The sequence below is a fragment of the Dermacentor variabilis genome, chromosome 7 (genome assembly GCF_050947875.1).
Source record: "Dermacentor variabilis isolate Ectoservices chromosome 7, ASM5094787v1, whole genome shotgun sequence".
Classification (NCBI taxonomy): domain Eukaryota; kingdom Metazoa; phylum Arthropoda; class Arachnida; order Ixodida; family Ixodidae; genus Dermacentor; species Dermacentor variabilis.
In genome coordinates this window covers 31,427,211-31,454,313 of record NC_134574.1, presented here as the reverse complement: position 1 = coordinate 31,454,313, position 27,103 = coordinate 31,427,211, and the positions used below count along the sequence as shown (strand labels likewise).

Sequence of the window (27,103 nt, the reverse complement as noted above, 5' to 3'; positions counted from 1 at the left end):
GGGTTAACCGAAGACTGAAGAAGATAAAGAAGAAGTTCTCAGTGAGGTGACAAGAGACGATTGGTGGCGAAGAGAAGAAGTATCCGGTGAGATGGAAAACGAAGATTGATGGAGAAGAGAAGACGAAGAGAAGGATTACGTGGACTAACAAGAAGGCTATAAAAGGGCGAGAAAGGGCGAGACACGGGGGGAAAGAACAAAGCAGCGGAGACTAGGCTGGTCAGGGACGGTTCGACCGGAAGAGAGCGACGCCGGCTACTGCTCCGGTGAGCTCGCGTTCTACGGCTTTGCACCGCAGACTTCCTGCCGTTCCTGAGCCCGTTCCGGGGAGTCCACGGACCACTACCACCTGCTACGGCCAGGGGTGGCGCCAGCGCGGTTGCCACTCTCCCGGGTGGTTCCCCAACGCCAACATCATCGGCCACACCTCCACGGGCGTTTGAACCGGGAGCGTGTACGACGCAACCAACGACGCCGCCAGTGACGCCAGCCCTAGAACGTCGACCACCACTCCGACGCCAGCCACGGGACCCATACCACGCCACATCCACACCGAACCAGACGTGAGAACGAACGCCAACCACTAACAGTAGAACGCTAGTAGCAATGTTACCGGGACGTGTGTACTGATAGCATTTGTATTTTGTGTTAGTTTTGTTACGTTTGTGTGCTGGTGTTTGTGTCGCGTGGGTTGTATTAAATGTGCGTCTGTGTGGGTACACCTGTCGCCTCTTTCTGTCAGAGTGTTCTCTGGAGGAGATTCGTGACAAACTCTCCTCTGCCATTGCTAGAGCCTATGTAATATTCCCCCACTGACTTGTCTCCAGCCTGCTTCTTGCCTACCCTGGCATTGAAGTCGCCCATCAGTATAGTGTACTTTGTTTTGACTTTACCCATCGCCGATTCCACGTCTTCATAGAACCTTTCGACTTCCTGGTCATCATGACAGGATGTAGGGGCGTAGACCTGTACGACCTTTAATATACCTCTTAGTAAGTTTCACAACAAGACCTGCCAGCCTCTCGTTAATGCTATAGAATTACTGCACGTTACCAGCTATATACTTATTAATCAGGAATCGCACTCCTAGTTCTCGTCTCTCCGCTAAGCTCCGGTAGCACAGGACGTGCGCGCTTTTCAGCACTCTATATGCTTCTTTCGTCCTGCTAACTTCACTGAGCGCTAGTATATCCCATTTACTGCCCTGTAATTCCTCCAATAGCACTTCTAGACTCGCCTCACTAGCTAACGTTCTAACGTAAAATGTTGCCAGGTTCAGATTCCAATGGCGGCCTGCCCAGATCCAGAGATTCTTAGCACCCTCTGCTGCGTCACAGGTCGGACCGCCGCCATGGTCAGTTGCTTCGCAACTGCTGGGGACTGGGGGCCGGGGTTTGGTTGTTGTAGTCACATGGGAGGTTGTGGCCAAGTACTGCACCAGATTGGCCAATCCTGCTCTTGTGAGGGAGGGCGTTACCAGTTCTAGTCACCAGGATCAGGCCACACTCCAGGCCTGTTTATGCAATTTTATCAACTCGCGGATTTTTTTTTATTCCGGTGGAAAATTGCGCGGCACGGGGATTCGAACCATGGTCCTCTTGCACGCGAGGCGGATGTTGTAACTCTACGCCATATTTCACATATTCAAAAAGAAGCAAAGCGACGACTGCATCGAATGCATGCGGAAACGCCAACGAAAAGTTGCATGTTTCCGGTGGCCGTAGAAATTGCAGCAAACAAAGATCACACAATTTATTCTCGCTACCTCTTCGTGACTGCGACTGGCGTAATTCAACGGCGTACGAGTTAATCCGTTTCATTCTGTCTCGCGCTGCAGCGCACGATTAAAATCACGATAAATTCGCAAGTTTCCCCCTTCCCGTCACCTCCTAAGCGCATCCTAGCCTTGACTCTTTTTCATCGCTTTTTTGCATGCAACAGAAAGACCGTTTACAGAATTCCTCTTTGCAGCTTTCACGGTGAAACTGAATGACACCGTCCTTCACATTGTGTTCCTTACGTATAGTGTCTGCCTATCACTTCTGGTTGGTAGGGATGGATCGTTGAAGAGGGAGAGCAGGACTCAGTCTATCAGGCGCTAGTGCCTTCATTGCGCCGAGTTTCTTACTTAATCATGTAGCGTCTGACCACAACTGCGGCCTAGGTTCTCCGTCAGTATTTTTTTCTCATTTGCATGGTCATGTCGCTGCAATATCGCTTCAATCCAGCAGACGAAGCTGCACGCAATCTACCTACTAACATCTATTATACGCTGATATCCCTAAATATATTGCTGCGGAACAGTATTTACAATGACGGAGAGGCGAGCAGTGAGAAGACGCCGACGACGACTGCAGGCTAGCGCGGGCTGTTGCCTTTTGGCCAAGTGCGGCGTATTCCCTTGTAAATATACTTGTATATAGCTTTTCGTCTGCGTCTTCCTACGTAACATAGCTGGTGGAGGTGGACGTTCCCTGTACCTCGTCACGCAGCTTCGCAGTGGACGGTACGTCGAGCCTTCCTTCATTGCTCCCGGCGACAACTCGACTTCCCCGGCTCCGGCACCTGCTCCCACTTCGACGACCTACATCACTCTCCCCGCTCCCCATGACCCTGGCGTATTCTCGGGCAAAGATGGGGAAGACGTCGAGGACTCGATCAGCCTGTACGAACACGTCAGCTGCAATAACCGGTGGGACCCTACTATCATGCTCGCCAATGTAGTTTTTTACCTCGGTGGCACACCTCGACTTTGGTTTCGGACGCACGAAGATGAGCTCACCAGTTGGGATTCGCTTAAGCAAAAGCTCCGGGACTTGTTCGGCAACCCTTACGGTCACCAACTTGCCGCGCAGAAGGCGCTTTCCGGCCGTGTGTAGACGTCAACGGAGCCCTACGTCACGTACATTCAGGACGTCTTGCCTCTGTGCTGCAAAGTTGACGCACACATGACTGAGTCCGACAAGGTCTCCCACATCCTCAAAGACATTGCCGATGACGCCTTCAACTTGCTCGTTTTTAACAATGTGGCCACGGTGGATGCACTTATAGAAGAGTGCCGCCGCCTGGAGCTCACTGAAATCCGACGTATCGACCAGCAGTTTGCCCGTCTGCCCAACACCCCAGCGACATCTTCCTGTGCCGACGCTCCTCGTCCCACCAACACTGCCGATGTTACCCGGATCGTCCGGCGTGAGATCGAGGCCGCCTATCCTGCTGCATTCGACTCCAGCCCCTCCAACGCACGTGCAGTCACGGTTTCCCTGATCCAGGCAGTTGTCCGCCAGGAATTCGCCAACATGGGCCTTCACACCATATGCTCGGCCCATTGCCCTGATAACCACCCGGCTTCTTCGATTCCGCCCCGTCCCGCATCTTGTTACTCATCACGTTTCGGCAACCCGTCTGAATGGCGCACTGCTGATGACAAGCCTGTTTGTTTTCACTGCCGTCGAATCGTGCACATTTCGCGGTACTGTCGCAGTCGCTGGAGTTCCCCGACCCGGTCTACTTATACTGACTACTACTCTCGCCCCTCAGGTGGCCCTTCTCGTGCCTATGTCGCACGCTGCGATAATGCCGCCACTGATTCTCCGGAGCGGAACCGCCCATATTCTCGTTCGCCTTCGCCCGAACGACGACAATCTCGCTCTCTTCAGCCCCGTCGCTCCTTTTCGCCGGCTCCCTTCGGACGCCGCTGCCAACCGGAAAACTAGACGATGCAGCGCCTCGAGGTGACGCTGCATTGCTCCCTACGCCGCCAAATACTCTACTGGCGTTGCCCACTCATCTGAACCTTCTTGACGTGCTAGTCGATGGTGTTTCTGTATCTGCTCTTATAAATGCTGGGGCGCATTTGTCGGTAATGAGCGCGGACCTTCGCAACCGTCAGAAGAAATAATCCGTGTCGTCGATGGCGGAACAGCCCCCGTAACAGGTATGTGCGCCGCCCGCGTCTCCTTCGCCGATCCTTCCACTATCGTGCTATTTACAGTCATCGCCCACTGACCGTGGTCGTAACTTCCTTTTGAAAGTTATCGCCGACATTGTGCGTTCCTGCTCCACCCAACACAAGCTGACTACCTCATACCATCCTCAAACCAATGACCTGACAGAGCAGTTAAACCGTACTCTTACCGATATGCTGTCCAAGTATGTTTCCAAGGACCACCACGACTGGGACATTGCCCTTCCTTACGCCACATTTGCGTACAATTATTCCCGGCACGACACCGCCGGATTTTCTCCATTTCAACTACTGTACGGTCGCGAACCGACCTTGCCCCTTGACATGGCACTTCCATCTGCGGCGATCTCAACAAGCGAATATGCGCGCGACGCCATCGCTCTCGCCGATCATGCACGCCATCTTGCCCGTGCTCGACTGACAGCCTCGCAAACCACTCAGCAGCGTCAGTACAACGCCCGCCACCGTGACGTACACTTTTCGTCTGGTGCGCTCGTGCTCTTGTGGTCGCCCTCTCGTCTCGTCTGACTTGCAGAGAAGCTGCTTTCGCGATACACAGGGCCGTACCGCGTGCTCCGCCAGGTGACGCCTGTAACGTACGAAATTCCTCCTGTGTGTTCAACCTCGTCCTCTGCTCTGGCATCTAGTGATGTCGTGCCCGTCAGTAGGCTCAAAGCCTACTACACTGCTTCCGAGTCCGGCCTTCAATCGCTCCGGGACGGCGCTTTTGCCGCCGGGGGTGTTGCTACGGAACAGCAATTACAATGGCGAAGAGGCGAGCAGTGAGAAGACGACGATGATTGGAGGCTAGCGCGAGCTACAAACCCTTGGCAACCCCCTTGGCCAAGTGCGGCGTATTCCCCTGTAAATGTACTTGTATATAGCTTTTCGTCTGCGTCTTCCTACGTAACAATATCTTACCATTTAACCTGTGTCTCCATGCCTGAAGCAGCGCACAGAGACGTGTTACTCGAAAAACATAGAGGCTTTCTGCCACTGTTCCTTCCACTCATGGATAACACTCGGCATTTCCGCAACTGCAGGACACTTTGGTGTGATCAATGACGTGCTGTAGTCTTCATGATTACTTTCTTCTGAAAATGCCTGTTTAAGGATTGCTCATTGTATCTACCATTCGCAAGGAGGAAAAATCAAGTCGCGCGAAATTGTCAAACTATTGTTGCAGATTTCAGGGAGATAACGTTTTCCTCCAGTGATCATATGTACGTTGATGGCGACAGAAATAATTAAACTTGCCTTTACGTGGTCATGTTTTTTATGAAAGATACATTAAACCCGCTGAAATATTGAAATGTTTTTAATTCGACAATTAAACTTTTACCCGCATCTTATTCGAGGAGAGAAAATTGTGTGCACTGGATAGGAATTACTTGCTAAGATATATTGGTGCATTATCTTTGACAACACCCGAAACGCACAATATAGTGAAGTTATTACTCTATTTTACATCGCATGTTTCTGATAATACGATGTGGTGTTCAACCTCCCGCAACACTATTTATGTGAATACCAAAGAAAATTAGCGAAAAATATTATATGCTGCCAGGTCGCTATTACCTAGCTGCTGTAATCCTTCTTCATAATTTTTATGCCATATAAAGTCAACTTGCACTACGTGCATGCCGGCCTCAGGTGCAGATAGCCTGTGAATGGGGATGCTGGAAATCTTGAGCCGTTGAAAAACATGCAATTGAGTTTGAGGAAACGTGGTTATTTTGTCATCTACATTCTGGCATTTTCCTTCACGTACATTTACTATATATCCGAAATCGAATATGCCTTCCCACAATTATTCAACGTAGCGTCTCTTTAGCAACACCGCAGTGGTGGATATACCTGTAAGTTAACAGTGAGCTATTTACACAGAGCTAGTTATCGAAGGGATAAATAAAATTTACAATAGTTCTGTATTCATCCGCTCCGTGTCCTGCCGGGAGAGCGGTTAGAGATTGTTTAGGCGGAATGAAGAGTGGGGGCACACTCGGCCGCACGCGGCACCCCGCCATCCTAAATGTTGTGTGTTTCCTCTGCAGGTCCCAAAAAGAAATCCGCACCGAAGGCCTGTTCGCAGCTCTCAACGACTGCGTGTACCGCAGCATAAACCACTTCGACTACGTCCTTGTGCTCGACCTGGACGAGTTCGCCGTGCCAAGGAAGGACGACAGCCTGCCCGCCATGGTGACGAGGCTGAAGCGCCTCGCGCCACGGACGATGAGTTACGTGCTGCTGAACAGTTTCTTTTACCTGTACTGGGAAAACGACACGGCCGCCTACGGGGCCCTGCCGGAGACGTCCCCCCTGGAGATACCGTACCTGCTCACGCAGTTCAAGACTCGGCGGTCGAGGAAGGTGTTCCGAGTGGGCTCGCGCTCCAAGTACATCGTGCGGCCGGTGGCGGCTGTCGAAGTTGGGAACCACGTCGTCTGGAGATACCTGGGTGCGCGAATTGCCTTGGCTTCCTTTCCGCATTTACCGTGCTGATGTGGTAGCGGCGCTTCTGGTGTCCCCTCTTTTGCTCTCGTATTTTTCTGGCTGTGCGAAACATTACATGTCTACTTTCCAACAAGCCCAAATATTTTGTAATGGTTTAACTTGGTAACTAAAGCTCAAGTTAAAATACGCCATTGATGTGATCTGCCAGGAAAGCACTGTCTACGTGTTCGTGCCTGTGTTGCTGCGCTGCTGCGAAGACAAAGTGGCAAATTACCTGAGTAAGCGCTCGCTTACATGGCGGTCTAACCACAGCCACAAAACACGCGAGACATCCAACCTAGTGCGTACGTCCTCTCGCGAGGTAACACTGGCACCTAGTGCTGTTTTTATTGCGGCCGCTATGAGCATTCACGAGATATCAAACGCATGTCTCTCATCAGAACTGAGAGCTGGGCGAGTTGGTGTGGTTCTAGCTCGCCTACGTCTTCTTCGCGCTTTTTTAAGGCATTTATTTATTTATTTTATTTATTTATTAGCTAGCCGCATCGCCCCGTAGGGCATTATAACAGGGAGGTTCCATACTTAACTAGGCACATCAACAATTATTTGAATGCGTGGAAAAACGCATCATTTGATGTGATATAAACAATGCTCAATGGCAAACTGTTTCAATCTCGGACGGCTCTAACAACAAAGGAATAACGCAAGGCGTCACCCTTGCAAGAAAATTCTCTGACCTTTAAACAGTGGTCTAGTCGCTTTCATAAATATTGTGGCGCCCGGATGTAATGTTCCCGATGTATGCCTGTTTTAGAATAATAAAAATTGTGGCAAATTATTACTCTGACCTGCCTTGTACGGTCCTTCAGCTCTTGCCATTTAAGTTTATGCTTGGTTTCTGTCATACTAAGCGGCCAGATGTAGTTAGCAAGAACAAATCTGACTGCCCTACTCTGGAGTTTTTCTCATTTATTTAAAAGCTCAAATATATGTGGGTCACATTCATATATTCATATTGTATTCATACAGCTGTATTCATACAGCTGTGTTTTCAAGTTACTCGGTAGATGAGTGAAATTCCGCTGGAAGAATCCCAAAACTTGACTGCCTTATTTACAATATAGATACTGTGTGCTACTACATCAAATACTTTACTGAAAACTAAGAAAACGCAGTCATCAACCTGCTGCTAATCAATGGTCGAAGCTAAATCGTGAATAAACTCTACCAACTGTGTATTGCAGGCTGCTGCATTACCATTGTTCGCGTCGGCTGGTCTGTCATACGTCTACAACTTCCACTCTCCATATATAAACCACCATATAAACCACACAATCGTCGGCAAACATTCTGAGTGAACACTGTATACCAATTGAAATATCAATAGTATACTACAAGAACAATAGTGGTCCCAACACTGAGCCTTGGCGAACTCCCGACATAACTGGTGCATATTGTAAAAATGATATGTCGTTCAGAGCAACAGCATGTTTGCGCAATGGCAAATATTCGGCAATTGAATCTATTATTTTACCATGCAAGTTATAAGCTTTTAATTGGGACAGTAAGAGACTCTGTGCTGCTACATCAAATACTTTACTGAGACCTAAGAAAACGCAGTCATCAACCCACTGCTTATCAATAGTCAAAGCTAAATTGTGAATAAACTCTACCAACTGTGTATTGCAACTGTGTATTGCAGGCTGCTGCATTACCATTCGCGTCTGCTCGTCTGTCATACGTCTACAACTTGCACTCTGTGGCTACGTAGAATCGAATCCGGCCCTTAACACACGTTCTAGTTCTACGCAGGCATCCGGTGACATAATTACAGCATTGGAGGAAATGAGCTCAGGTCAGGCGTCTGTTCCAAGCGAAATAAAATCAATTCGTACCAAAATATTGGAGAACGATAGAATGTTCGACAACATAAAGAGGCGACTGACACAAATTGAAGACGATGTTTGCTCCATAACAGCGCTGAAGGCCCAACTTAGATGAATCAGGACAGTGGTCTATATAAACAAAAAATCCAGTTCCGACATATCATCACGACTTGATGGTTCAGAACATAATGCTCGTCGTTCCAACATTGTGTTTCTGGCCTAGCCGATATTGAGCCGAAAACGTGGCAAGAATCGGAGAACAAGATTGCGGAACATTGCGCTTGTATACTTAACATCAATTTAGACCCCTTAGATATCGAGCGCACTAATAGATTAGCGAAATAAAGAATCGGAGAACAAGATTGCGGAACATTGCGCTTGTATACTTAACATCAATTTAGACCCCTTAGATATCGAGCGCACTAATAGATTAGCGAAATACAGCGCTAAGAGAAACGTAACTATAATTTTCAAGTTAGGATATTTCAAAGTAAAACAACGTATTCTTTCAAATGGTAAGCCACTAGGAGTGTCCAACCACAGCATATCTGAAGGCTACTCAGCTAACACTCGGCATACACGTAAACGAATAATCTAATTCGCAAAGTCACGGCAGAAACCTTTCAAACTGCGGTACAATAAACTAATCATGGGGAATAGAACTTCCAAGTATTATAACGCTACAAATAAAGTTATATCATCTTGATAGCTACCATCACGCACCACCGCAAACCCAGATATTATCCCTGTATCATTTGTGTATACTAACACAAGAAGCTGGCTGCCGAAGCGCTAAACACTCTGTAGCCTCATCGATTCTTCTGATTGTAAGCTTCTCGTACTAACAGAAACGTGGATGAATTCAACTGTCGACAACACATTACTTCATTCATTCGTCCATAATTTTGACATTTGCAGGCGGGATCGTGCAGGAAAACGCGGAGGAGGTGTTCTGGTAGCTGCCCATCGCAGTCTTTGCTGCTGCATTGTTGATATACCTTCACCCCTGGAAATCTGGTTCACCTTGTGGAGTTCTTCGTACCTACAAATTATTATGGGTGTATGCTATCGTCCGTCCGACGCAGATGCTTCCTTCTCTATTCACTTCCACGAAGCGCTACAATCTTTTACGAGGTCATTTAGTCACGCGCGCCTACTCCGCTTAGGGGATTTTAGCTTTCCTGGTATGGACAGGGACCGAACCAGCCATGACGCTGTCTACGAATAACGACGGATGTAACACTCTTAAGACATTCCTCACCTTTGGTTTGACGCAGCTAGTGTCTACCCCAACGCGAAAAACCGAACAGTGCCCGAACATACCCGACCTTTTCTTAACAAGCCATCGTGACAGTCTTTCTTCTGTAACACATCTACGAGAACTAAGTCATCACTCAGTACTTCATGCAAACTTATTCTGACAACTACTTCAGAGCAAAAAACAATAACAAAAAAGAAAATAATATTTACGGTAAAGGTTATTATATCAGTATTAACAATGCACTCACTGAGTTTTACAGCTGGTATATTATTGACTTCCCGAAGCGCACAGCAGACACCAACTGGACGCTTTTTAAGAATACAATGATCGAACTCACTGAGACTTACATACCAACTATAATCTTAACCAAGCCATCTTCGTCCCCGTGGTTCAACAATACATTACAACGACTAAGCAATAAAAAGAAATGATTTGGCAAAGCCAAACATTCCGATACCGTTCCTGCCTGGCAAAAATAATACGCCGGTGAAAAGGCGTTTGATTATTTTGCCGCAACAGCTAAACGAACCTTTTACTCAACAACACTTCCTAGCATGCTGCAAATCAACCCCATACAATTCTGGAAATACTGTTACGTGTACGTGGGCCAAAATTGGAGGCGTGGTAAGGAGAGCAGTCAGCTGCGAAAAAGATGCGGCATGGTCAGGACCCCCAAAAGAAGGGGCGTGTTTCTTCAAGAGGTCGGTAAGGGGACGTGCGATGGTCGCAAAATCTTTCACAAAGCGTCGGAAATAAGAGAACAGCTCTACGAAACAACAAACGTCCTTCGTAGACTTCGGAACAGGAAAATTCGTAATGGCGCAAATTTATGCGGATCGGGTCGCACGCCTCTGGCGTCCACGAGGTGTCCAAGGAAGGCGATTTGGCGGTGAGCGAAGTGACATTTTGACGAGTTCAACTGGAGACCGGCGCGACGGAACACGTCAAGAATCACTGAAAGACGATCTAGATGCGTGTCCAATGTGGGCGAATAAACGATGACGTCGTCCAGATAGCACAAACCGGTGGACCACTTGAACCGCTGAAGCAAAGAGTCCATCATTCGTTCGAAGGTGGTGGGCGCGTTACAGAGACCGAAAGGCATCACCTTGAACTGATAAAGGCCGTCAAGGGTAACAAATGCAGTCTTCTCTCGGTCCATGTCGTCGACGGATATCTGCCAGTAGCCGGACCGTAAGCCGAGAGAAGAAAAATAGGTGGCAACGTAGAGGCAGTCTAGAGCGTCATCAATACGTGGCAAAGGGTACACGTCCTTTTTTGTGATTTTGTTCAGGTGGCGGTAATCTACGCAAAAGCGCCACGTTCCATCCTTCTCTTTGACAAGTACGGCGGGAGACACCCAGGGACTACAGGAAGGCTCGATAATGTCCTATGCAAGCGTCTTTTTGACCTCCTTTTGGATAACAACTCGTTCGGACGCAGAAACACGTTATGGACGTCGGTTAATAGGGTTCGCATCGCCAGTATTTATGCGATGGGTCGCGATGGCCGTTTGACCTAAGGGTCGATTGTCAAAGTTAAAAATGGCGCGATAACCTTCAACAACGCGGCAAAGAGCTTCAGCTTGAGCAGGTGTAAGTTCAGAGGAAACCATCTTCTCAATGTCGACGTCAGTACCGTGCGATGACGTCACGGTATGGGCTGAGCTGTAACGATCTTCCACTGTGAATGGCTCGACCTCATCATCCTGCAAAGCGCTAATTATAGCCAAGGAGATCCCCTGAGACAGAACTTGCGCGGTTAGCGCGAAATTGACAAGGGGAAGGCAGGTGCGGTTGCCAGTAATTTTCGGCACAGTGTGCGGCACGGTAACACCATGTGTAAGCATAACGGCCGGAATTGGTGCGGCCACGTAATTGCCGTCAGGTACAGCTGGTGAGGACAAGTCGACGTGTGTCACACAGTGAGGCGGTAGGTGGATAAAATCCGTGCAGCTCAAATGGCTGGGAGGCGGGGAGGCGGAATGAGGGCGCCGCCCGTTGTGCCGCTTCGAGCTCACGACGAATGATGCGGGTCAAGTTGTCACATCGCGATGGCTGGTGGAAGAGGTCGTCACAGGATGACGTAGCGGCTGTGTTGTGAAGTCGCGTGATGTGCTTGGATACCCGGCGGCTTTTAACATGCTCGAGACGGCGGCACTCCTTGAGGATGGTATCGATGCTGGTGACGTTCATAAGCACCAGTAAATTGAAAGCGTTGTCAGCAATGCCTTTGATGACGGGATTAACATTATCGTCCTCAGACATGTTCGGGTCAGCCTTGGCACAAAGGGCCAAGACGTCGAGAATGTACGACACGTAGGACTCGGTCGACGTCTGTACAAGTGTGGCAAGGGCTTTCTTGGCATTGGCTTGTCGAGCAAATAGATGGCCAAAAAGGTCGCGGAGCTTGTCTTTGAAGAGATCCCAGCTCGACATCTCCTCTTCGTGAGTCTGACAGCACGCCAGTGGAGCTCGTTCGAGGTAGAAAAGAACGTTGACAAGCATTGTAGTCGGATCCCTCCAGTGACTGGTGCTGACACGTTCGTATAAGCGGAGCCAGTCTTCAGCATCAGGACTGCCGACTCCGTTGAAAACACCAGGATCCCGAGGTGCGGAAACGGCGACGTAGGTCGGGGCTGCAGGTGGAGACGCTTGCGTAGATGAAGTGCCGCCAGCAGGAGCTGAAGTTGCATTGTTGACGTTGCGACCACTGCGAAGCTCCACGAGGGGTACGGGGAACGTCCACCTCCACCAAAATAATCTTACGTGTAGGTGAAGTTGGATGCCTTTTACAATTTATTTACAAGGAAGCTAACGGAGGCCAAAATGGCGAGGCTATATCAAGCCGGCACCCACGTCGTCTTCTTTCTCCTCAGTGCAGCCACACTGTGGCGGCTGCTCCGTAGCAATATATTAAGCCAAATACACGTGAACCATTATTAATATATGATGACGACAATAACAGTATTCCTGACTATCAAGCATCTGCAGCACTAAAGACTGTCTTCTCTTCCGTGTTTACTCCTGAACCCAACATTAACCTCCCAGATTGTCCTTACCTCAACCACCCAACCATGCCTGACATAACACTTGAGGCATACGCTTTCACCAAACTAATAGAATACCTCGAATTAACATCGATGGCCGGCATCGATGGAATAAATTCCAAAATGCTTAAGAACAATGCATACATATCTAGTGTATTTTTGTTCCATATCCTTCAGCAATCACTATCATCTGGAGTGGTGCTGCAAGACTGGAAAATAGGTAAGATAGTTCCAGTATCGAAAACAGGATAGCCGCCATCGTGCCACTATTACCGTACAATTGCCCTCACATGGGTTTGTTGCAAACTAGTAGAGATATAATTTATTCTCATATTGTAAAGTTTCTGACATTGCGAAATTTCGAAATCCTGATCAACATGGTTTTCAGAAAGGCGTATCTTGCGAAGCTCAACTAGCTCTCTTCGTTAGTGACTTCAGCTCACGTCTTGATAAAAACCTGCCCATAGATGCCGTCTTCCTAGAGTTTAAGAAGGCTTTCGACAAGGTTCCTCATGAACAGCTCTGCCTAAATCTACCGCGTCTTAATGTTAACCTTTGTTTTCTCCAGTGGATACGCAACTTTCCGTCAAACCGTCAACAGTTCGTTTACGCTAATCAATGGTCGTCTAAATTATCACCTGTTCTCTCCGGCGTGCCTCCAGGCACTGTACTGGCACCACTATTATTATTATACATGTACTACTTTCCAAGAGGTTGTTGTTCGAAAATTTGTTTATTTGCTGATTATTGCGTAATCGATCGTCTTATTATTAACGACTCTGATTGTCGTGCTCTGCAGTCCGACCTTAACGCCATTGAAACTTGGTGTAATGATCGGCTAATGTCTCTGTCACAAAAAAAGCAACGGCCGTACTTATTTTCCACGTCACCAATAATTTATTTCTGCTAATTACGTTATCGCCGGTTCTAAAGTATGTGCTGTGACTTATAAGTACTTAGGTATTAAGTTGTCGAGTAACCTTATGTAGTCCTCACACATTTGCAGCATTAGTAACGATATCAATCGTGTACTATGTGACCTGCGCCGTAATTTACGTCTTGTTCCACCTTCAGTAAAACTTCTTGCAAATTTAACACTTCTTCGACCCAAACCGGAATACGCATGCTCATTGTGGGGCCCTTACCAATCTAACTTGGCAACAGCGTTGAAATCTATACAGAACCTTGCAGCAAGGTTCATTCACTCTTACTATTAGCACACTAGCGTCACTAAACTTATGTGATCTCTGAACCTTCCAACCCTCGAGCGCCGCCGCAAAGTATCAAGACTGTGTCTCTTTTACAACTTTTATCACTCGCTGCTTCACTAGAACGACATGAACCCTGCCCATCGCACTTGATCCCGTCAGAGTCATTCAAAGGCTGTTTATCGCGCTCCAGCTCGCACCAACGCTTATCTTATCTCTTTCTTCGTTCAAACAGCGAAAGACTGAAATTATCTACCTATTGAAGCGGCGCACCACTCCAGTCATTCACCGTTCAATGCATTAATTGAAGATATGTAGTAGATATATGTAAAACCCCAAAAGGGGTTTAAGTAAAATTCCAAATGTGGCATTTGTGGTATGAATAAATAACAAATAAAAAAACACACGTGAAACCATGTTGGCTGGGGCTTAAGAGATTATGTTTGGTTAAGTGAGCCATAGCACCACTATATATTACAGCCGGCATAATTTTAAAGCTCATACTAGTTCACATATGCTAGCTGTACTAACCTATACAGCTTATACCCGTACAACGCCGGCTTCATTGTCCCACTGAAAGCGCCTGCTGCCCAAATGAAGCGTATCGAATTTTAGAACTGGTTTCAAGCCTTCTTCGCTGTTTTGTTTGGCATAAGCTCATATATTTCTTTCGTTTATCGCGGACAGTACGGGAAAGTCTTCAGATATAGCAACGCTCAATCCCTTGAGCTTGAATTCTTTTGCAACTACGGCTTGGCGGGCTTTAAAAGAATTGAAGCGCACAGTGATAGGTCAATTTTTCTCCTTCGCAGAATTTACCCGTGCACGTTCAATAGATGATGAAGGCAATTCAGACTTCGCAGTGCACAGACTTATTACGAGTTCTTCAGACTGAGCTGCCGTCTCAATGACATTACAATCGGCCAAGCCATACAAAAGCAAATGGTTGCGCTTCCCACGATTTTCCAAGTCGTCCATTCTTTTAACCATACTTGTGAAAGCTTCGTAATCTTGTCGTTGCTGCTATTTCTACCATGCACTCTCGAAAGAAATCACCAAAGGGATCAACGCGGCTCAACGTTAGTAGTTCTAATAACGATGAAAAGCTGCTCACTTAAACATTAGCGAGAGCGGAGATGCGACTGAGACAAAAAAAATATGAAAGTTTTGCGGGCTCTGCATTGTTAGCGGGAAGAAGAAAAAAACTCCGGAGTTGGCGTCACGCGCACGGAGAAGTTCCCTCGAACGTTGATAGACCACACAAATGCTAGCGCAATGCCCTCTTTGGCAATAGCCTGCGGAATCGATTTTGGCGTGTTGCCTGCTGAGAAGCTATCCAATAGCAAAGAGTTCTGGTCATAGCCAGGAATTGACGTCGTTGTTGACGCAATGTTACACAGCGGTCAGCAACGAAAATTTATATTCTGTAAGTTCTGGGTGAACATTGTCGTCTTTCTGTGACAAGCTCCACCACTGGCGCTTCAAAAGCGTGCGACATATTGGGGTTTAACTACTGCGAAGTGCACAGCGGGCACAGAGGAATGCCGTAGGGGAGGGCTAAAGAGCATGTTTACCCACCTAGGTCTCTTTATGAGATATCTGCACACGCGTGTAAAAGAAATTTCGCGATACATTTCATTCGTAAAGTGTCCGTTGAAGCCGGCAATCAATCTGACGGCATCGTGCTCAGTGAGGTAACGCCAAAGCGCGGGTTCTCTTCGATGGGCGACATTATGTCAATGTGGAGATACGCCAGGATAAAGTACATGCAAAATTTTGCATGAACGGCTTCTCGCGCCTTCTAACGATAAGTATGGGCCGTATACCTTAAAACTATTCCATATGTTTTTATTTCATTCTCCTGACGTCAAATTTGCGTAACCGCCGAAGCAAGCATCCAGTGGTAACCCGCAGGGTTGCCTGAACAAACCAATCAAATTCTCCCCTCATTCACAGGAGGTCACTTTTGTTTGTTGAAAAACGAATAACATTGCCTGCACTGAGTGGCTTGTCTTATCTAATCGGCTCACAGGAGGCGAGATGCAGGCTCAAGTGGAGAGGGATTCGATGAGACCGAGCCACTGCACTGAATATCGATAACCGGATGAAGAGGGTGGTGCCCGCGTCTGCGATTGGTCCGCTTTCTCTTACTTCGCTTGGGGTGGCTCGTGAACAGTCGCGGCGGCATGCAACGGAAGCTTAAGAATGACGCTAAAACGGATCCTCATCAAAGAAGAGCTGGTAGAACAAGGTCGTAAACGTGCTCAAAATGCTCCAAAACGTTACGCGGCCACGCAAGAAGCTTTATTACACGCAAATAAACCCATGCTCTTCGCCAGGAGCGTGTATCCAGTGCCTGAGGGATCGCTGGCAGCCATCTTTTATTCATTTAGGAACGGGGCAGCCCGCGACTATTCAGAAAAAATCTCAGTTTTGTTGGGAATATTAATGCACCCTTAACGCGTACGCGTCACTTTGACGCCGTAAGTTCTTGCGGCTTTTGTGCGTCCCGTCAGAGGCAGGTGAAGTGGGTGCAGCCCGAAAACTTTTGACCAATAGCCGAGGGCTAATTGCAAAAAGGCGTCGAATCAGAAATAACTATTTTTGTTTTGTTCGGTCAAATTATGCATAATCAGTGTGTATACGTCATATCAGATGGAGAGCTATTGCGGTTTTCGTGACCTCGCGTGACAGACAGGTGAAGTGGGGGTGGTCCAAAAATATTTTTAACTAATCGCGGTGGGGTGATTGCAGAATTGGAGTAGAAAAGTTTGCAATAGTTTTAAGTTATAGCGCCCTATATTACAGCATCGCTACTTCTAGCCCATCTTCCGCTTAATGAATCCTTGAGTCGAAGGTCGGACACGTTGTGCAGGATGATCTAGTTGTACGGAAAAGCTCACTTAGAGTATTTGAATTATCTGCCATTGGGGTCTGTAATTTCACGGGCGCATTTAGGTGGGGGCTACAGGCAAAAAATTATTGCGTACTTAGGCTTAGATACGCATATAAGAGATTCGCGTCTTGAACATACTAATGAGTCTTGCACCACGGCGTGCCTCATGATCAGATCGATGTTTTGGCACAAAAAAAAAACACAGGACTTATAATTTCGACTTATCGTCTGTAATCAGCCAAGGTTTACTGTGCATATGAAAGAGTGAATATCGTTACGATTCATTATTTATCCTTAGCAAAGCAAAAGAAAAGTCGGCAGAACCCAGCTCACTACGACTATCGAGTGTAATCTTTTAGCATTGAATCAATATGCGCATTTCCAGCGTTGAAACGTTAGTCTAGGCGTATACTGGTGCGCGACTGCTCTTTCGAGCTTCCGTAAGGACACTGGGTGGCCTGCATGGCGTGCTGGTGCGTGCGGACGCTGAGAAAGACGACGTGGGGCAGCCGGGCTCCTCTCTCGCCGTTCTATCTGGACACGCTGCGCCATCTAGCGACGCGGCCGAGAAATCCGCGCTTGGTCTCGCAGACGTTAAGCGAGGCGTGGCATTGCGTGCAAACGCTATTTGTACCGTCGCTTGCCGCAGACACAATGACACATACACAGTGACTCAGGTTGGCGAGATGCTCACTGGAGAGCGGCAGATAGCCAGGGCATTCATGACGTAGTTCGCTAAACGTTGGCATTAAAAATGTTCATTGAAAAGTGGCGGAGCATGCTAAGCATGGTAATGCTATCCTCAAGGTACCCTTGTGACGTGGGTTCAATTGCGCTTAGCGGAAGATAAATTTAAGGGAGACTCTTTTTTTCGTTGTTTTAGAGTGGCACGCGCGTAGCTGTGTATGGTTACGCAGTGACCCAATATAGCATCAAAGATGTTCTCCTGCAGACAAGCATAAACCGAGCGGCACATGCACTGTGCTCCAAGTCGTCGTCAAAGAGTTCCGTTCGACAGCCGCACATACTTACTTCCGCATCTACAGTGATCCATGTTGCTCTCAAGGAAGTTAGTTGAGAAGCGGCACATAAGTAAACATTTCCAGGTACGGAGCCTCCCAACTTGGTCCGACAGTTAGTTTTCAACCACGTTTCCTCGGCACAGCAGCCCCATGTGCTACCAGTTTGACCACGGATTACCTAGTGTGCCAGGTGCGCAGCAAAACAATTATATGCAAACATACATACATGGAAGCGTAGATCGATAGGTAGCTATCCTCTGGAAAACTTGCGATATACCCAAATAATGGTAATGTATTAAAACTAAGAAATTACAAAATTTTCCGTCCTCCCGGAGTGCGCCTTCTGTATCCCGTAGGGCCATCTACACGCTATTTGCCACGGAGACCGCGCTGTTACAATGCAAAAGTTATTCCGAACTTAGCCGCACACATTTTGTGGTTGCGCTAGTTATGGTAGGACACCACCTTTCCCGCACGACAGCATTTTATCAAAAGACAGATATCAAACTCAAAAACGAACCTACAGAAGTGTTCGAGAGTAAAACAGACAGCAGACAAGTCTGTCAGATGTCAGACGCTTGTGACATTCCTGCGCTCGTGTATCTCAGCCGTTTCGCTTGTTGGCAGATAAGATCACGGGTATATGTGTAGCGCATGTCGCGGAATTGAGTGATACAAATGGCTGGTCTGGTGCATTTTCAAATGGTTTAGATAACTGCTTATTTGTTTTAGTGCTGGGTCACTATGAGGGGGCGCTATAAGAGTTGTTTTGGTAAAAGCACAAATCAAATGGGGCATAGCAAGGTGATACGGGTTTGGCTGCTTCTGAAGTCAGAGAGGCGCATAGCAAAATTTGAAATGAAGGAAGAATAAGGAACATTGACGAAAGTATTCGGCTAAAACGCGAAAATGTCTTTTCCGCAGAGCGGGGAACACAGAATCGAAGTAAATGTCAATTACGTTGGCAACCAAGTACAGGGTAATTGAAAGAGTAGATAGACAACCACGGGTCATAAAAGAAACTTCGACCGATAGGGATATGCTAAGGAGGGACACAAAAAAAGACTACGGAATTTGACAAAAATGGCAAGTATGAAATCAAGAGAAAAAAAAACTGTTTCTTCACCCAAACGGTAGTGCCTTGCAATTTGAGCTGCCTACTTTAGGAAAAAAAACATACCCGAGAAAATATGCTGCACCGGATGAGGCGTGTGTGTGAGGCCAAAAGAAAGCTGAGAAACGATTCGGCTTATCGCAATAGAATGCCGAGATATTGATCCAGCAAGACCGATAGGCAGTGTCTACTTTCCAGAAGCATTGGGAATCAAAGAACATGGAAAGGATAACTGGTCAGCAGTTGCGCTAAATAAGAGGCGATTAGACTATTCGTGAAAAAAGAAGGAATGCAGGAGAAATACAGAACCGGAGTCACTGCAAGAGTACGCAATGATATATTATGAAGCCAGAGGCTTTGGATACAAAAGATACGATCGACATAAGATACGGAAACGCTTGATGGCAATAAATCTATAAAACCCGAAAAAACAATCAAGCAGGCTAAGTGAGCACTTGCCGCAACTGTGTTTCAAAGGTGACGCGATTATGATCTGTATCGATTAATCGACAATAAAAAATATCGGAGTATTCCAACTTGCGAAACAGGAATGTTTGTGTAGGGGGCACTGATCTTGTGCACTACGTGCGATCGGAATAATACGCTATGAAAAATGCCTTAGCATTTCGACGGGATGAAGAAGCTATGCTTTGGCAGGGTGGTATGTTTTTTTTTTTTTTTGGAATATCATCGCAGGATATCACCCAAACATGAACCGTTAATATACTCAGAAGCTAGCGACCATGCCTAAATTTGACTCAGCTTGCAGGGTCACGAAAAGCGCTAGAGCCAGTTGCATGATTTCTCAATTTTTTCTGCATACAACAAATTGCGAAATAAATTACCTCTTTTTGCCCATGTAATATATGGCACTAAATCTCGAAGAAAAACTTTCGGTCTTTCACTCTCTCGCAAAACTGCGGTCAGGATGGGAGTAAACTTTTGTTTATTCACAGAAGCAAGTGTAGGTAAAAAAATTGCATTGTGAAATTACGTAAAACATATATAAAATATTCACCTGAAACTAGATAAAAAGGGCAGAACTGAAAACAGAAGGAAATTGTGTTACTAATATTGCAATAATTTCTTTGTTTTGATTTTTTCACAAAATGCTTTTGTTGTCATTGTATGACAGCATACAGAATCGCTATGAACTGAGTAATCTATTTTGATTGAAACAGATTTCATGAACACAGAATTGCACAGATACTATGCTAGCGGTTTTAAAATCGCAAGATTGCGTGTGCCTCCTAGCGCGTCCTCTTCCAATACCATATTTGCAATGCTGGCACTAGATTTTGTAACTAAAATGTGAATTCGTTTTTTGTCAAAACATTGAACAGGGTGCGACTGCTCCTCAACATTGTAGTATCCGTCGTTCTGAAAGAACGAATAGTGAAGAAGACATGTTCTTTAAAGGTATGTTTTCTTTACAATAGATCAGTTATATATCAGGTGCGAAGATGCAGCCGCTGTGCGTTTTACACGAGGCAACTACAGGGGCAGGAACACATAGTTCAATAAAGCAGCAGGTATGTGCACTTATGTGCATTGCAGAGCTGTATAATTTATTCTAACAAGTCATAGGCGCGTCCCTTGAGTGACTGAAGATATAGAGTACGCTGTTACGTTGCCGCGCGGTCGCAAAGTATCGTCATGCCACGGCTAACAACTGCACTCTACGCGCCCATCATTGGGAGCATGCAATATTTTTCTGCGTAGAATATGAACTTGGATTTTCGTCCGATGGAGAAGGCACAGAGTTTGTGCTTTAGGTAAATTGACACAACATACAGACCAGATAATAATACAGGATCCGGCCTTCCCCAGGCAATACCTACATCTGCTGCTATTCGCTTTAAAGGAGGTTCGACAATGTATGAAATTGTGTCAGACGCGTAATAATCGTAAGTCGCGCCACCTACATATTGCACAAAGCAGTCTTCTAATTTAATCAGTTTTGTTGCATGGGAACGTAAGATGTAAAGTACTGAACTGCCGTTGGTTGTTCTGCATTGAACGTGAAAGTTCCCTGCGAAAAGAACGAGAACAATAGCGATGCCCGAAGGGACAGCGCTGTGTAAGACTGCTACTTTTTCGTCCCTGTTTGTTCTTTGCTGTAGAATTTCCACTGAGTGATAAATTTAACCAAAAATGCCCGCGCCTTTCTGCGTGTCCAGGAGGCCGTCACCAGGCCACTCAGCGCGTGGCACCGGAAGACGCCCTGCTGCACCACTACCGCATATGCGAGTTCGGTGGCTTCGACTGCGTCAAGCAACCCTCCAGAGTGGACCGATCGGCGCTGCGCTTCAACACGTCGCTTCTCGAGCGCGTGAACAGTGTGTGCGCACAGGCTTTTCCGGACAGTGGACGCTGCCCCAAAGCTCCAGGCCTGGGAAGCCCTTGGTGACTGTGGAAGGAGTGGAAACCCCTCTCTCATCGCGAAGCAGTAACGGGAGCACGCCTAACGTGTTTTGCATATACGAACAGTTGCACAATACAAGAGGATGCGCGTTGTAGAACAGCTTCCTTATGAAGCAGAGTTTGGACTTGTAGTGAGATAACTAACGCTGTATAACAGCATGCAGTCTATAACTGTCCTCAAAGGTGGAATAGGCCTGTGACTGTTACACGCACTGGAAATCGGTGCTTGGGCGGTCTCACTTCCTTGCTTCTTCTCCTTCTACAGCTTAAAAATGTAAACAGAGCTTTGTTTAGCGAGAGTGAACCGCACCAATAAAATTCAAGTTTTCCCATTGAACGCGTTGTTCATCTGCAATTGAGCGATTACTGGAAAATTAGTGAGCGATGGTCGCGTTGGCGTATGTTCACAGCGTAAACGGAAAGCAGTTACAGAGAAGCTTGTAGTATTAACACTGCTTAGTTGTAGGTCACCTTGGTTGACACCAGCAATTGGCAGAAACACTTATAATCTAAAGTAATATAAAAAGGCCACATATATGTGTAAAAACAGAGTGACGTTTACAGGGGCCTCAAGGGTACGACACTGATCGTATTGGGAAGACAGCTCCCGTTGCGGAAACGTGGGCTCCACAGATATTTCCGGTTTGACAACTGTTATTCTTGTAGTTATGTTGGTCACTTAAAGCAATCATGAAAAATCTTGGCCTTCTCTTACCGACCGCGTCATGCAGTGTCTGTGTATTTTATTTAACCTTAAACTTATTTGAGTGTGGCGCGCGACAGCAAAACGGTATTTTGTTGGTACGGTTGAAGCGTACTGACAGGCCGAAGGGGCATAGCTTTGCGATAGGACGACAAAAAAGAACAAAGAAACGTGAACGAGACACTGTCTGGTAAGCCGATGTTAACTGTGTCTGATTTTACAAGCATGGATTTCCAGCGGGCATTTATTTGGAAACCTGCGATGGTGCCGTACTGCCGCTCGAGTTGCCTATTGTTCAAGCGTCAGTAATGCACAAATAAAGACAGCACAAAAGCGACAACGCAACGGCAGTGTGCCTTTGTTATTTCCGGACGTTATTTTGATCCTCATAGTATATTCAACTAAACTGCTACTCGAGTTGAGGATCGCGCGCAAAGCAATAAAGAAATGCGTGCTCCGTGGTTTAAAACGCGTCTCAGTTATTTGCAATATACAATGAATAAAAAGCTTCTTACCGAAGTTTGATATTTGTGCTCTTTATTGCACTGCATGTTAAACTTTAAAAAATGACAGGTGCTCTAAAGCAACCTTCACACAAGATAGAGATCTGATTCTCCGCTGCCCCGGAAGCGCACCAGGTGATTGCGGCATCGCGCCATCGTGAGGCGGCACAGCCCCACGGGAACAGGGGAGTGTTTGTTCCCGAACTACGACACTCCCCGACGACCGGGGAGGGAGGAGCGCCCCGTGTTAGCGCGTGTTCGCCAGCGGCGCGCCCCTTTGCTGCTCGTCAGGGGAGAGAAGGAAGGCGCGCAGAAAACGACGTCATTCATCATCTCTCCATTTGTTCCCAGGAGAATGTGTTCAAACCCCCATTAGCAATGAGATATTCCTATTTCTCAGCATTCGCGTCAACTTAAAGAAGGAATGTTCAGAGGAAGACAGGAACCAACACCGGCTGTACGAGGGCTGCCTCAGTCTGCAGCTACCGTTTCCACCTGACGATTTTACGAAAACCCCGTGTTAGAAGTTTGCCTACAGACTGATAAATTATTCGAACGCTGTTAATCGTTTATTAATTGTTGGTACTCTGTCAACGTGCGGGATCTTAAGTATGAAAGCAATTCGAAAATCAGCATTTTATCTGAACAACTGATGCGCTCATGTGCAATGAAGCAACAAAAACAAACTTCCAAGGTGCTTTTCAATGTTTCCGTTATGAACTACTTTAAGCACATTTGAATCCCTTTGGTTTATTTGTGCATCTGTGTGTATTTGTTCAGGAAGTATTCGCGTTGACTATGATAATATACCTGCATATTTCATCAAAGAAAGGTAGCTTAATGCCTGTTGTGTCAGAACTGATTTGTTAGGTAAATTAAGTGCATCGGATCCTTATGTGTTCACGATGTATTCGGACTAACGCGCCCATTCTGAGTGCACCCTAGCCCCAGAAAATCGTGTCGTATCTAGGAAAATTTGATCGTATTTGCATTGCCACGTTCCCGCCGCCACGTAAGAAGAAAAAACTTGGGCTTGATGTCGTACACTTGGCCACTATAGACGTCATGAAAAGTCTCCCAAATACAGTGCAAGCTGAAAACGTGCGGGAATATAATACATTTTTATAGCCTGTACCAGACAGCTGAGCCTGATGCATCTTTCTCTTTCTCCGGAATAAATTATTGGTAATTATATTTTAACCACAATGGATACGTTGTAGTTTGACAAATGCAGTGTTGTCCCTGCGTGCTTGAAACCAATGAGTTGTTTAAAAGATTATAGTATACATTGTGCTCGGAGGTCTTCTAAAAGATGAACCACCGCCCAAGCACACCGTACAGATGGTGAACCAGCAAAGCTGAAACGTGCGGCCTCGGTGTTTATCACTAAGTCAACTCCGGCGTTTCATTATATTACGGCTAGTTAGGCTGCCGGATCCTCGGTACGCTGTTGCTATGCGCGCTCGGCTGCACGAGCCTGTACTTGAGCCCGGGATGCAACATCGGCACGGCGCAGAGAAGCTAGTTCCCGATTCTGCTTGCGGAGTTGATTGAAACCTGCCTGCTCTTCAGGAGTACGTATGACGCGTGGCCTACACATTTTGGAAGCCAGAGAGGAACCGCTGCGCGCGAGCTCGGCTGGGACGGACAGCAACGGCGCATTTGGCTTGCGCGGGAGGAGTACACGCGACACATGGACGGACGGACGAGTTGGCTAGCCATATGCAGTTTCACCGTAATAAATATATGTAGTCTTTCGCCAAGAGAAATTTGTTTTGCGTCGCACTGTCGAACTAAGGTCTAACCAGCCTTGGCCTATACCGAAGCCAAATTCTCAAGCCTTTGTTATTATTTAGCTACGCTCCAATATTTGCCTTTATTGAACACAGGTAAGTATGCGAGAAACACGGCGTTGATGCTGAATTCTGGTGCAAAACTATCTGGCAACGCAATGGCTATACTATGTGAATACAAGACACTTCCTGCGGTGATTATTTGGTTTGGTCTGGATTTACTTCGAAGCAGAGTGTCTTCTTACATGTTACCGTGTTGTTTATTATTAATACTAAAAAAGGTGATAGCACTGTTTGTAATATAGATAAACGACGCCAGCAAAGGAAATATACCTCACGCGCTATCTACTTACTGATGCCTACGTACCTATATGATAGCACATACCTATGAAGTGGATATCAATAAGCGAGAACATTACAGAAAGTTGAAACGCGAAAGAAAAAGCAAGCTAGTGTGGTGCCAAAACATGGCTTTTGTAAATGGCCTTTTTATATAACTTCAGTTGCGTTGCCAGCACCTTATATGGAGTCAAATTTGAGTCTCTATCATGCTGAGTGATGTTACCCCTTCTTTTGTTGAAGCAAATCATTTAAATATGGCCCATCTTTTTGCACGGCGTCGGCCTCACACACGCGTGGAAGTTATTTTTTCGCACTGTTCAAAGAACAGCCACCTTCTGTATTATCGTGTGTTGGTTCGCATTAGAAACGGACCTCCACTTATATTCTACATGCATAGCCTTTTCTTTAACTGCAATGTGCTGTGTAAAATTCGCATAATTTCGCGTTCAGCGCAGCATTTTTTTTCGTATTGTGACATAGGTCGCTATAATAGGACTAGAAGAGTGTTTGCCATAAAAAAACCTGTAAACACAAGTTCTGTAACTGCGTAATAAAAAAAAATATTAGCAAGTAGAACCAGAGTGGACGTTTCGTCCGCGCTGGTTTTAAGCATCCTAAGCATTTAAGCTGGTTTTAAGCATTCTATATATTGTAACGTAGATTGATGAAGGCGTGTTACAAAAAAGACGCTTCTCTCTAATGGCGGGCCACAAGAACGCGCAGCTCACGCGCTTCATCGTCTTTCATGGCGCCGACCTTGGCGCGCGCCGTCCCCCGGTGCGGGAGCTCAATATCAATGTGTCAATTGCCCCCCATGCGAGAAGCGACCGTCTCGGTCGCGTGAAAAAGTTCTTTCAGCGACAAGAAAGGGAGCTCCTCATGTACATCTCGGCGTTCACGTACGCCCATAGTAGGGTTTCATGCGCACTGCATGAACAACTTCAGCGCGAGCACGACTACGGAGCGAACGGGCGTCAGAACAGCAGGGGACACTGAGGCGGCGTGTAACCTTGTAGGGAGCAAAATACCGGCGGCGCAACTTTTCCGAGAGTCCACGGCGACGGATGGGCGTCCTTACCCACACGAAGTCGCCGGTATTGTAATGGACGTCGCGTCAAGCCTGGTTGTATCGAAGGGTGTCGGTATGCTGTTGGCTCTGGATACGATGCTAAGCAAGCTGGCGTGTTTCTTCGGCTCTTTGTACTTACTTTTCCGTGTGTTCGCTGGTCGGGCTATTATCAACCAGAGGTAGCATGGCGTCAAGTGTTGACGTGACGTGGCGCCCGTATACAAGTTCGAACGGCGTAAAGTGTGTAGTTTTCTGTACAACACTGTTACGCGAACGTCACGTAGGGTGAAATCTCGTGCCACGTCTTGTGCTTTACGTCGATGTACATGCAGAGCATATCAGTCAGCGTTCTGTTCAGACATTCAGTTCATCTATTGGTTTGAGGGTGATACGCAGGGCTCTTGCGGTGGGAGCAATGCGTCAGCTGGAGAACGTCCTGCATAAGATCGGCCGTAAATGCTACACCGCGGTCGGTGATGATAAGAGACGGTGCAACATGCCGTAGGACGATGTGACGTACAAAGAACTTGGCATTTCATGTGAGTTTGCTTGAGGAATAGCTTCGGTTTCGGCGTACCGGGTTAAGTAGTCGGTAGCAACGACTATCCATTTGTTGCGCGAAGAGGTCACTAGGAATGGCCCAAGTAAATCCCTTCCTAACTGTTGGAACGGTGCTTGAGGAGGGTCCACAGGGTGGAAATAGCCAGGTAATTGAACTGGTGGTTTCTTGCGGCGCTGACAATCACGGCAGGTCTTCACGTACCGTTTCACAGAAGAAAAAAGCCGGGGCCAGTAATACTTCTGGCGTATCCTAGCTAATGTCTTAGCGAATCCCAGGTGCCAGGCGCAAGGCTCATCATGGCAGGCATGCGAAATGTCTTGGCGCAGCGCCGACGGCACGACAAGGAGGTGCGCATTTGGACCACTTTCGCAGTTTTCCGGTAAAGGACGTTGTTGTGCAAAGAGTAAGATGATAAGCCGCGCTCGAGCGAGCGCGGTAAGACACCTTCAACTTGTTGAATGTGCTCGATCAGCGGCAGCAGCTCTGCGTCAGCGCATTGGTGCTCAGCCATCTTTATGGCGTCGATAACGCCGACAAATGACAAGTCATGGTCAGGATCCGAGGACGTCGTAGGGAGTGGTGCGTGTGACAAACAGTCAGCGTCGCTGTGCTTCCTTCCAGATCAGTAGACAACTGTAATATCGTACTCTTGTAAGCGCAGGCTCCAACGGGCTAGTCTGCCTGAAAGATCCTTGAGTTTGGCAAGCCAGCACAGGGCGTGGTGATCGCTGACAGCCTTAAAGCATCTACCGTACAAGTAGGGTCGCTATTTACTAATTGCCCACAAAGCCGCTAAGCATTCTGTTTCAGTGGTTGAGTAGTTTTTCTCAGCCTTGGTGATACTGCGGCT

General features: G+C 47.0%; 1 protein-coding gene across 1 annotated transcript in view; it reads left to right on the top strand.

Annotated features, from left to right (window-relative positions):
* LOC142587392 (uncharacterized) overlaps nt 1-22,334 on the top strand; it is a 126,598-nt gene extending 104,264 nt beyond the window's left edge. Inside the window, exons 3-4 of the mRNA XM_075698359.1 lie at nt 6,022-6,425; nt 21,038-22,334. Coding sequence (XP_075554474.1) covers nt 6,022-6,425; nt 21,038-21,267 — 634 coding nt within the window. The 3' untranslated portion in view covers nt 21,268-22,334. The remainder of the gene's footprint in view (nt 1-6,021; nt 6,426-21,037) is intronic.
* The last annotated feature ends 4,769 nt before the right edge of the window (nt 22,335-27,103 follow it).